The 12,646-nt window shown below is 36.3% G+C and overlaps 1 protein-coding gene across 1 annotated transcript in view; it reads right to left on the reverse strand.

Moving 5' to 3' along the window:
• The window catches only part of LOC113167170, an 89,382-nt gene that overhangs the window by 59,912 nt on the left and 16,824 nt on the right, over window positions 1-12,646 (reverse strand). The window contains exons 27-37 of the mRNA XM_026367584.2: window positions 12,514-12,618; window positions 12,291-12,395; window positions 12,085-12,189; window positions 11,864-11,968; window positions 11,640-11,744; window positions 11,432-11,536; window positions 11,212-11,316; window positions 10,988-11,092; window positions 10,782-10,886; window positions 9,742-9,836; window positions 8,900-9,532 (exon numbers count right to left, since the gene is read on the reverse strand). Coding sequence (XP_026223369.1) covers window positions 8,900-9,532; window positions 9,742-9,836; window positions 10,782-10,886; window positions 10,988-11,092; window positions 11,212-11,316; window positions 11,432-11,536; window positions 11,640-11,744; window positions 11,864-11,968; window positions 12,085-12,189; window positions 12,291-12,395; window positions 12,514-12,618 — 1,673 coding nt within the window. The remainder of the gene's footprint in view (window positions 1-8,899; window positions 9,533-9,741; window positions 9,837-10,781; window positions 10,887-10,987; window positions 11,093-11,211; window positions 11,317-11,431; window positions 11,537-11,639; window positions 11,745-11,863; window positions 11,969-12,084; window positions 12,190-12,290; window positions 12,396-12,513; window positions 12,619-12,646) is intronic.

Consider the following 12,646-nt stretch of genomic DNA (forward strand, 5'->3'; position numbering starts at 1 on the left):
AACACAAAACAAATTAAAGTCAGAATTTTATTTTTGTGTTTTCATTACTGCATTTGTATTAGTTATTGCGACAAATTTGTGCTTTTCAGATATAACATAATCTCTGACCACAGTCATGAAGACACTTTGAGGGTCATTGTTAGGGTTAGTGTAAAATTTTCTTACCTTGACATTGAGTCACTTTGTGAATATATTCAGAAGGAATCTTGTTAACACCTGAAGGTCCTAGAGATGATCCAGAGACGGTCAGAAGGGAGCAGTGTTCCCTTGATGAGGTTTGTTAGCAGCACATCCATCGAGGCTGCTTCTTTCAGATCAACCAGGTCCTTGTTCTCTTCAAAGTTCAGAGGAAGTTCACATTCTTCCAAACCATCAAGGATGAAGACTAGTTTACACTGGCTGTTGTTCCAAACTTCTGCTTGTTTGTCATCATCCAAGCAATGATTAACAAAATCTTTCATACTTTGAACTTTATCCCTTCTTGAATTCAGATCTCTGAAATTTAATGACACTATCAAGTCTACGTCTTTGTTGGAGTTTCCTTTTGCCCAGTCAACCATGAACTTTTGGGTATGAAATGTTTTACCAATACCACACACTCCCTTTGTTAGCACTGTTCGCACTTTCTTTCCCGTTGATTGAAGTATATTTTCATATGTTGTTTGTGTTAGTTTTTGTTTATCCTTGCTGATTTCCTCTATGTCGTAGATTTCAGTATGAGTCTCACATTGACTCAGTTCCTCCTCATATTTGTTCAGGACTTCTTTCTTCAGGTCTGCTGTGAGAGTCTGTACGGCATTTTTCTCTAAAGTGAGATGAGACAATACATTAGAAATTATTCAGAGACAAATTCACAACTGTTTTCTTTATTAAACTTTGTTATTCTCAAGTGTGTCAACCCTGTACTAATGTAAGTAGCAAAGTAAAAAATTATATATTGTTAATATGGAATCTTGTCCTCATAATTAATACAGATTAAAATAATTTGAAGTTGTAACTAATGGAATTTTAATTGTTCATAAAAGTTAGTAAAATTAGTAATTAATATTTATAACATTAACACATACTTTAACTTTCATTGATATCCGATGTGAACATGAGCAATCACCAAAACATCAATACTCCACTTCATGCACTAATAATCCTATTTGTGTTCCAGTCGAGTAGGAGGAAAATGTTTACAATATTTTATAAATGTTAAAACATTTGTCTTTTATGGTTTATTAAATGATGATTATGGTTATTGTTATTCTGATATCAACATGTTTTTTACAACATTACTGTTGGAGCTTTTGCTCAGTGAGAATGGAGTTAAAAAAATATCAACAAACTAAAGTTAAACCTGATTTCATTGGTAATTATGAGTTTGTTATTAGTCTATTGAAAACTGCTTTTGTTACAACTGTCTCTTTTTTAAATGTGTTTTTCATATTTACTCATCTATTTATTTTTATTTTCTAATATATCATGCACAGCAGTACATATATACATAAACTACTTTTATATTTATTTTTTCTTGATATCTTGGAAATGTTCTTGATCTTAGTGAAAGCCCTTCAAAGTGCCTTGAAATAAAGTAGTAATATAAATTAGATTTTGTCTATAACCTTGTACATACTTTTTTTTCTTTTGCTCAACTTGACTATAAACACAATAACATATTGAGCAGGGGTGGACAATCCTGGTCATTGAGTGCTGCTGCCCTGTTTGTTTTTCCAACTGTCCCTGCCCTACACACAACTAAAGACCTGGATCAGGTTTGCTCAGTCAGTCTGAACCTGGAACATACCATCTCAGATGATCGTGAAGTGGGGAAAGACAAGGGCAGTTGGTATTTTCCAGCTTCTCTGACCACAGTCATGAAGACACTGTGCCTACTTTGAGGGTCATTGTCACTGTTAATGTGAATCATTTTCTTACCTTGACATTGAGTCACTTTGTGAATATATTCAGAAGGAATCTTGTTAACAGCTGAAGGTCCAGAGATGATCCAGAGACGGTCAGAAGGGAGCAGTGTTCCCTTGATGAGGTTTGTTAGCAGCACATCTATCGAGGCTGCTTCTTTCAGATCAACCAGGTCCTTGTTCTCTTCAAAGTTCAGAGGAAGTTCACATTCTTCCAAATCATCAAGGATGAAGACTAGTTTACACTTTCTGTTGTTCCAAACTTCTGCTTGTTTGTCATCATCCAAGCAATGATTAACAAAATCTTTCATACTTTGGACTTTATCCCTTCTTGAATTCAGATCTCTGAAATTTAATGACACTATCAAGTCTACGTCTTTGTTGGAGTTTCCTTTTGCCCAGTCAACCATGAACTTCTGTGTGTGAAATGTTTTATCAATACCAGACAGTCCCTTTGTAAGCAATGTTCGCACTTTCTTTTCCTTTGATTGAAGTATATTTTCATATGTTGTTTGTGTTAGTTTTTGTTTATCCTTGCTGATTTCCTCTATGTTGTAGATTTCAGTGTGAGTCTCACGATGACTCAGTTCCTTCTCATATTTGTTCAGGACTTCTTTCTTCAGGTCTGCTGTGAGAATCTGTATGGCATCTAAAGTGAGACAATAGAGTATAAATTATTAATATATAATTATAATATCAATACATTATAATGAATATATATTTATTTATTTATATATGCACAGTACATCATACAGTGCATCCAGAAAGTTCACTTTTTCCACATTTTGTTATGTTACAGCCTTATTACAAAACGGATTAAATTCAATATTTTCCTCAAAATTTGACAAAAAATACCCCATAATATAAAGAAAAAAACTTTTGTTTTTTACATTTTTGCAAATTTATTAAAAATAAAAAACAAAAAAGAAATGCACAGAAGTATTCACAGCATTTGCTCGATACTTTAGCAAAACCAGGTTTAGCACCAATTACAGCCTCAAGTCCTTTGGAGTATGGTGCTCCTATAGCAACTCCTATACATTGCTGCATTTATCTTGCCTTCGATCCTGACTAGTCTCCCAGTTCCTCCAGCTGAAAATCATCCATCATCCATCTCCACAGCATGATGATGCCAACACCATGCTTCACTGTAGGTATGGTATTGGCTAGTTTTTGAGTGGTGCCTGGAGTGCTAGAGTCCTTCAGGTGCATTTTGGCAAATAAGTGATTTCTGTCTGGCCAATCAGGCCTGATTGGAGGATTGCTGCAGAGACAGTTGTTCTTCTCTTGCCACAGAGAAACACTGGAGCTTTTTCAGAGTGACCCTTGGGTTCTTCCTGGTACCCCCCTGACTAAGGCCCTTCTCTCTCGATCACTCAGTTTGGCCCAGTGGCCAACTCTAGGAAAAGAGTACCTCTGTACCCTTCCCCAGATCTGTTCCTCGATACAATCCCATCTTGGAGGTCTACAAAGGCATTGGCTGTGAATAATTCACTTGACATTTTTTTGGGGGGGGGGGTAGAATTTTGAGGAAAATAATTAGTTATTCCATTTTGGAATAAGGCTGTAACATAACAAAATGTGGAAAAAGTTAAGCGCTGTGTGTGTGTCCTCCACTGTGCATTTATATCCATACACAGTGAAGAACAGGTCAGAGACATTATTATTGGAAGAATGCATTGTAAGCAAGAGAAGCCAGGGTGGGCATCCAGGGTGGGCATGGAGAGAGAAGGTTCGTCTTTATAAACAACTGGAAGTTCCAGACTATAATTATTAGTCACCAAAAACATAGCAATGCACTATGGCACTTGGCTGACTTGGTAACCTTCAAGGTAAACACCCAGATTCCCCTTTTAACAGAGCCAACCTCAGCCATGAACATCACACCCGGGGATCACAAACCATGACAGCAATCAGTCTGACTGCCTGCATCACACTGTATCAACATAAATTGAGATTTGGTACTGTGACTATTCTCCATAAATGTTGGCATCAGCTGAGATCATTCTGCAAGCACAATGCAAATGCAGCTCAATGTAAGACTTGAAGGATTAAAATTGGAGCTGGTTAACATCCCCTTTCATGAGTCAGCCAGATGCAAAAGGCATGATCTCCATTGCAGGACATCAAGGAAGAAGCCAATGCTCTCCAAAAAAGTATAGTATCAGCTAAAGTTTGCCAAAGGCCACCTGATCACTGGGAAAATGTCTTGTGGACAAATTAAATTATTATAATTGTCACCGTTCGGCCTGGCATCAGGCCAAGCTGAGGATTTCCCTCACTTTTCCACCTCACTCTCTCTCTGGACTCCGCCCACCAGCCCATTCTCTCCCTCTGCTCACAGCAATCAGCTGAACATTGGACTCACCTGTGCCCACTTTCCCCTACAAAACTCTCCTCAGCCCTTTCCCCTCTGTCAGTTAGTTGTCGCTCCCAACCTGTGTTGTTCCCCAACCAGTCTCCAGTCTGTGTTTCCCGTGTCTGCTCAACCCTGCCTGCTTCTGCTCATCCTCCTCAGCCCTGTCTGCTTCCCTCCTGGACTCTGTTCCCCCCTCTGAACTCTTGGACCTGTTTTTCCCGTAGGTGTTTTCCTGCCTCTGAGCAGTGGCTTTTGGTTTTGTACTTTGGTTCCTGATTTGTTTTCTGTTGTTACTTTGTCCTCGTGTTTCTTCCTGTTTTTGTAGTGTCAGTTGAAACCCTTAGTTTGCCTGTTTTTGTAGTTTTTGCTAATAAACCCTTTTTTCAGTTTATACCTGGCCTGTCCCCTTCCTTTAACCGTGACAATAATGTTGTCAGGAAGAACAAACAACACTATGTATGATGTTAAAAAACAACATGAAAACATCATCCTATCAATGAAGTATGGTAGTAGAAGCATCATGATTTTGTGAAATAACATGAAGAGAGCTGTTCACACCAGACGTCCTAAGAATATGGCCAAATTAAAGCAGTTCTGTAAGGAAGAAAGGTCTAAATTTCCTGGACGTTGCACAGGTCTAATCCACAGTTATAGGAAGCTTGACATTATTGCTGCCAAATGTGGTTTAACCAGTTATTAAAACACTGACTCAATGACTGGTGATCTTTGTGACTTTGAAGAAGATGAGACCACATTTTAGAACCACTTAATACAGTAAATTAATACAATAGTATGGAGTACATTATGGAATGTTGTTTTCCAGTTTGGCATACACTCAGTGGCCACTTCATCAAGTAGACCAGTACAATATAATTCAATCTATGCTCAGAAATTCAAAAAATATATTTACTAACAACAAACCATGGTTTTCAGTCAAATTCACGTATCTCCACTGTGCAAAAGAGAGTGCATACAACAGTGCATACAGGGGCCAGAATCCATTACAACCGGGGGATTTCAGCAGTGGCTGGTAACTCAGTCAGTCCTACTAAACACGGCAATTGTATATGAATGTATTTATTGTAGTCTTTTCAAAATGAATCTGATGTTAAAAAGGTAAAAAAAGAAAAAGAACAATACGAGCATGACACTGCAACACTACATGCAGAGGCTGATGCAGTGCACAGCCGGAATGTGTGATGTTGCGAGTCAATGTGAAAAACCTGCTACCAGCTGCATTTAGTGCCTATCGCACCTGCACATTCAATAAGAATAATTACTTTACCTGCTGCAAATGTTTAAAGCCTCACAAAGTTCATAACAGCATTATGACACTCACTGACACTAACTAAAATTAAAAGTGAATTTCACTGACTAAATCCTGACTAAAACTAAGTGTGACTGTAAATTACTGAAATAAATTATAATTGTCAGGAAATGACGATGACTAAGACTAAATTGAAAATCTTGTCAAAATTAAAACTGGATTATAGCAGCTAAGAGAAGGTCCTCTGAAAAGTTGAAAAAACAATTCTCAATAAAGGATTATGCCTAACTGTGTAGAAGCCTGCAGTAGGTTACCAGGTACACTACCCAATACACACAGAGTGTCTGCTAGACCCCCTTGCTACTGATCCAATATGAGCATTAAAGATCTGTAAATAGCAGTGCTAGTTATTCAGAGGCAAAATTCCAAGAAGAGCCCTGGCCCAGATGAGGTGTCTGGCCTTTGTTTCAAATAGCGCTTTTACATGCACTTAAGTGACCAAGATACCCATAATCTAGGTAGGGGAAATTGAGAAACCTGATTTCCCTGGGTATACACCATGCTTCAGACAGCTGCATTACTCCTCAGCATCTTAGTTCTAAAACTTGGAACCTGTAACTGTACTGAAAAGAACCAGCACCTCACTTAACACACAGAGATGTTTCTACACATTACATTCATAAGAATGTTAGTCATTTTTTAATTAAAAGAAATTGATGAAAAAGAACAGAAAAAGGTACAAAAAAAAACTGTGCTGAGGAGAATTGCATAAAGACATACATATTGACAGACAGTGATGAGACAATCATGCTGTAATTCTGGTTTTGTGCCATCATCTGTGTAATCTTGTTATTCTTCAGAAATATTTATGTGTGAAATATGTGAATCTCTTTCTTACCTCGACATTCTGTCACTTTCTCAATATATTTAGGAGGAATCTTGTCGACTCCTGAGGGTTGAGAGATGATCCACAGACGAGTAGAGGAAAGGAGTTTTCCACTGATGAGGTTTGTTAGCAGCACATCCATCGAGGCTTCCTCTGTCATATCAGTCAGCTCCTTGTTCTTTTCAAAGTCCAGAGGAAGTTCACATTTTTCCAAATCATCAAGGATGAAGACTAATTTACACTTGTCATAGATGGAAGCTCCTGTTTTTTTGATATCTTTGAAGTGGTTATCAAGAAATGTATTCATGCTATATTTTGTTTTTAATTTTAGCTCATTGAAACTTAATGACACTATCAGGTCTATGTCTTTTTTGAAGTTTCCTTTTGCCCAGTCAAGCATGAACTTCTGTGTATGAAATGTTTTACCACAGTTAGCCTTTCCTTCAGTTAAGACTGTTCGCATTTTGGAATCGAATATATTATTATATGTTGTTGGCACAAGCTGTTGTTTATCTCCCTTTTTTTTCTCGTAGAGTTCTGAGTTCAACTCATGTTGACTCAGTTGCTGCTCATATGTGCTCAGGATTTTGTTCTTCAGATCTTCTGTAAGTTCCTTTTTGTCATCTAAAGAAGACAACAGAGTAGAAATTATTCAGAGACTTTGTAGAGTAATGATGATCATTTTGTTTTCTGGAGTGAGCTGAAGTACATTATACAATATATAATGCAGGGACACTTTTTTCTTTGTATATCTAGAGACATTATTTATATGCTGTACTGTAAATTATATATATTTTTGAATTAATGGTATTATTTCTATTTGTATTTCAGTTTATTTATATGATGTAAAATCACAACAAATATCTACTCCAGGCATTAAACATTGTAAGGTTAAGACCTAACAGAGTTAGATGGAAAAATATAAAACTGTGTAGAATTGTATAGGAAGACCAACACATCCCGCTTGAGCAAGGTGATAGTGGAGAAGAAAAACTTCTTTTAACAGAAAAGGCTCGAGCAGAACCAGGCTCATCTGCCTTGATGTCTGATTAGATAGTAATGACAGTGATATCTAATGTTGTTATTGTGTTTCCGCAACATCACTTTAAGAGCTTTGGCTTATTAAGCAGACAGTGACAAAAGTGAACAAAAGATTAAAGGCAAAACTTATTTCAGTGTTAATTATGTGTTTTTCAAATATCACAGTCCAAATGTCTAAACTCTCTGAGCAAAGATGTTTACACGGCTCAGCCAGGCACAACCAGTTGAAAAGCAGAAGACAGGTGGAATACATTATTATTATTATCATTCTTCTACTCTTATTATTATTATTATTATTAGGAAGAATGCATCAGCAGCAGGTAGATTCAGGATGGACTTTAGTAATGGCCAATCACACCTCTCATCCCTTTAATAACAGAAAGTGAGGAAGAGAGACAGATGTCTCTGACAGAGAGAACGTTCATCTTTATAAATGACTAGAGGTTCCAGTGTTACCAGAAGATCCACAACACTAAAACTATTAATTTAAATTGCCACAAACAATAATGCTTTGCTATGACACATTACTTTAAGAAACCAAATCTCAGCCATGAACTTTTAAAATACTAACAACATCACAAGTCCCACTGGAGACACAACATACGATTGCTACACAATAATAATAATAATAATAATAATAATAATAATAATAATATACTTAATTTGGGGTTTATGATTTATTCTGGGGCTACATAGATATGGGATTATATGATTTTCATGTTTTAAAAGTGTAAATGCATGCTATAATAGCACTTAATGCAACAGTTTATCTAACATTGAGACTAAAAAGGCTAATTTGAGCTCCTACATCTAGGCCTCATTTTAACCACATCCCACTATGTTCTGATTATCAAGCTCTCTCAAATAATGCCACACAACACAAAAAGCATAAAACTGTATGAGCTCTTTAAGGAAAGCCTGTCACTTTGTTCCCCATGCAGCATTTAAGCACTCTGATCTCTGCCTGGATCAACTTCTCTCAACTTACAGGCAGAGTTTAAAAATAGCTAAACCCATGGAACGGGTGGTGAAAAGATGGAGCTGTGAACCAAGGAAGAACTACAGTCCTTTTTTGACTGAAATGATTCAAATGTTTTTGAGGCTGCAACCACAGACTTTAATTAAACTCACTATGCCATTGAAAGATGGGCTAAGATGTAAAAGAGACATGTTAAAACAATTTATACAAATGAAACTATAAACACTTTTGGTTATGGTCGTTTCCATAGAAAGGTTAAGGGTTTTTTTTATTCCATTAACATGGCTAACAAGTTTGGTTTTACCTGCTGTATGTTGGCATTGAAATGCCTTAGTTTAGCAGTAAATTATTGGCCTACATGATCGGTGCACTAACACTCTCCAGAAAAGAATTTCGTGTAGTTTGTAATAATTTCATAGCCTCCTACTTTGAGTATCATGGTTTGTGTGAATCTCTTTCTTACCTCGACATTCAGTCACTTTGTCAATATATTCAGGAGGAATCTTGTTGACTCCTGAGAGTTGAGAGATGATCCACAGTCGAGCAGAGGGAAGTAGTTTTCCCTTGATGAGGTTTGTTAGCAGCACATCCATCGAGGCTTCCTCTGTCATATCAGTCAGCTCCTTGTTCTTTTCAAAGTCAAGAGGAAGTCCACATTTTTCCAAATCATCAAGGATAAAAACTACTTTACTCTTCTTATCAATGGAAACTTCTGGTTGTTTAAAATCTTTGAAGCAAAGATTAAGAAAATCTTTCATACTTTGAGCTTCATCTCTTCTTGAATTCAGTTCACTGAAACTTAATGATACTATCAATTCTGTGTCAGTGTTGGAGTTTCCTTTTGCCCAGTCAACCATGAACTTCTGTGTCTGACGTGTTTTACCAATTCCAGACACTCCTTTGGTCAATGCTGTTCGCACTTTCTTTTTTTTTAAATATAAAGTGGATATAGAGCGTGAACCAATAAATAAATCTTTGAAACTGAATGTTTGTTTGTCCTCATAGAGTGCTGAATGAGTCTCATCTTGACTGAGTTCCTCTTCATACAGTCTGAGGATTAGTTTCTTCAGGTCTTCTGTGAGTTCGTGTTTAGGATCTATAGTGAGAAAAAACAGTAGAGATTATTTTGTATATGTAAAACCATCATGCAGTTAATTGCAGTATTTTCATTCTGTAGAATAATAAACTGACAGCTATTAGATTTAGTGTCTGTTTTGTATTTTAACTTTAATTACAGTAAAAAATATATAAAAACAATTATTAAAATTTAATTATAAATATACAGCATTATCTTGGTTTGAGTACCTTTAGTACCTGAACCTGTTCTGGATGTGTCATCCTTAGTCTGGTCACTGTATGTTGAGGAGTTGCTAGACTCTGGTCTCTGTGACTCAGATGAGCTTCAACACAGACAAAACATTTTATTTTCACTCACATTTTTCAGAAGATTGTATTAATACACAGGTAAACTCACTGTGACAAAGATGTTAATGTCTTTATTAATTTGTTGTGAAATGTTTCTCTTAGGCTTCACTGCTCTGTAATGTCCTCTAATCTTTCCTTTCTTTTCATGTCATGTCTTGTACTTTTGCAACTCAGAAAATTTGTATTTGATAATTAATGTTTAATGTCCCCAGAAGTATGTCCACTATGTTTCAGACCACTGACCCAACAGAAATCATTTCCTGTAAATTTCGCAGGTACATTGTTATTAAACGTCGGTGAAGATTCTCACTGAAAATGAAGGTACACAGCTGATTCAGGTCCTGAGGAGTTACTCCTCCTGTGTGATGGCTGTTTGGTTTCTCCAATGTACAGGGTAGAGCATTCTTCTTTGCATTGGACCGCATACACTATATTGCTTATCTTGTGTTCTGGAGTCTGGTCTTTGAGTGAGTGTGTCATGTGTTTGTGTGTCATTGTGGGTTTGAAGTAGAAAGTTATGTTATGTTTCCTAAAAATCCTTTTCAGCTTCTCAGAAACCTTAGCCATGTAAGGGAAGGTTTTTGCGTTGGACCTGGGACTCAGGCTGTTCCATTGTTCTTTTCCTGGAACAGGGTGCTGCCTTGTTGAAGGCCCACTTGGTATCCACAGGTCTTGAGAGCTGTCTTCAGATGCCTGCCTTCTTTCATTTGGGTTTATGTAGTGGTGGGGATGTTTTGCGCTCTATGGTTCAGGGTCCTGATGACTCCTAGTTTGTGTTTTAGTGGGTGATGTAAGTTGAACAAAAGGTACTGATCAATGTGGGTGGATTTCTTGTAAAGCTCTATTTCCAGTCTGACGCCTTTTGTTTTGTCTCCAAATGTCTCTGCATCAAAGTACTAACATTAAAAACACTGTCTTACCTTGTTTCTTTGTCACTGTAGTTGAGAGGGTCCTCATTTGAGTCCTCACTTTTCTTGAAAGCATCACTTTGTTCTAAAGAGACTGTTGTGTTGTTCTCAGATGACCTTTAGAAACATTTTAAAATCTTTTTTACAGTTTTCTTTCATTTTAGTTTTGTCTCCAAATGTCTCTGCATCAAAGTAGTAACATAAAAAAAATATCTTACCTTGTTTCTTCATCAGTGGAGGTGCAGGGGTCTTGATTGGACTCCTCACTTTTCTTAAAAGCATCACTTTCTTCTAAGGAGACTGTTGTGTTGTTCTCAGATGACCTTCAGAAACATTTTATTTTTTTTTTTACAAATTTCTTTCATTTTTGTTTTGTCTATTTATTTTTGCTTTGACTCCAAATGTCTCTGCATCAATGTACTAACATTAAAATTTAATTTACCTTGATACTGCATCACTGGATTTGAGAGGATCTTGATTGGACTCCTCACTCTTTTCGGAATCATCACTTTGTTCTAAAGAGACTGTTGTGTTGTTCTCAGATGACCTTTGGAAACATTTTAACAAGGTTTTTTTTTTTTTACAAATTTCTTTCATTTTTCTTCAAATGCTTTCTTTTGTCTCCAAATGTTTCAAAGTACTAACATTAAAATTTAATTTACCTTGATTCTGCGTCACTGGAGTTGAGAGGGTTTTGATTGGACTCCTCACTCTTTTCGGAAGCATCACTTTGTTCTAAAGAGACTGTTGTGTTGTTCTCAGATGACCTTTAGAAACATTTTTAAAATCTTTTTTACAGTTTTCTTTCATTTTAGTTTTGTCTCCAAATGTCTCTGCATCAAAGTAGTAACATAAAAAAAAATATCTTACCTTGTTTCTTCATCAGTGGAGGTGCAGGGGTCTTGATTGGACTCCTCACTTTTCTTAAAAGCATCACTTTCTTCTAAGGAGACTGTTGTGTTGTTCTCAGATGACCTTCAGAAACATTTTATGTTTTTTTTTACAAATTTCTTTCATTTTTGTTTTGTCTCTTTATTTTTGCTTTGACTCCAAATGTCTCTGCATCAAAGTACTAACATTAAAATTTAATTTACCTTGATTCTGCATCACTGGATTTGAGAGGGTCTTGATTGGACTCCTCACTCTTTTCGGAATCATCACTTTGTTCTAAAGAGACTGTTGTGTTGTTCTCAGATGACCTTTGGAAACATTTTAACAAGGTTTTTTTTTTTTTTACAAATTTCTTTCATTTTTCTTCAAATGCTTTCTTTTGTCTCCAAATGTTTCAAAGTACTAACATTAAAATTTAATTTACCTTGATTCTGCGTCACTGGAGTTGAGAGGGTTTTGATTGGACTCCTCACTCTTTTCGGAAGCATCACTTTGTTCTAAAGAGACTGTTGTGTTGTTCTCAGATGACCTTTAGAAACATTTTAAAATCTTTTTTACAGTTTTCTTTCATTTTAGTTTTGTCTCCAAATGTCTCTGCATCAAAGTAGTAACATAAAAAAAATATCTTACCTTGTTTCTTCATCAGTGGAGGTGCAGGGGTCTTGATTGGACTCCTCACTTTTCTTAAAAGCATCACTTTCTTCTAAGGAGACTGTTGTGTTGTTCTCAGATGACCTTCAGAAACATTTTATGTTTTTTTTACAAATTTCTTTCATTTTTGTTTTGTCTCTTTATTTTTGCTTTGACTCCAAATGTCTCTGCATCAATGTACTAACATTAAAATTTAATTTACCTTGATTCTGCATCACTGGATTTGAGAGGGTTTTGATTGGACTCCTCACTCTTTTCGGAAGCATCACTTTGTTCTAAAGAGACTGTTGTGTTGTTCTCAGATGACCTTCAGAAACATTTTATGTTTTTTTTAC

Source organism: Anabas testudineus, chromosome 7 (assembly GCF_900324465.2).
Source record: "Anabas testudineus chromosome 7, fAnaTes1.2, whole genome shotgun sequence".
NCBI lineage: Eukaryota > Metazoa > Chordata > Actinopteri > Anabantiformes > Anabantidae > Anabas > Anabas testudineus.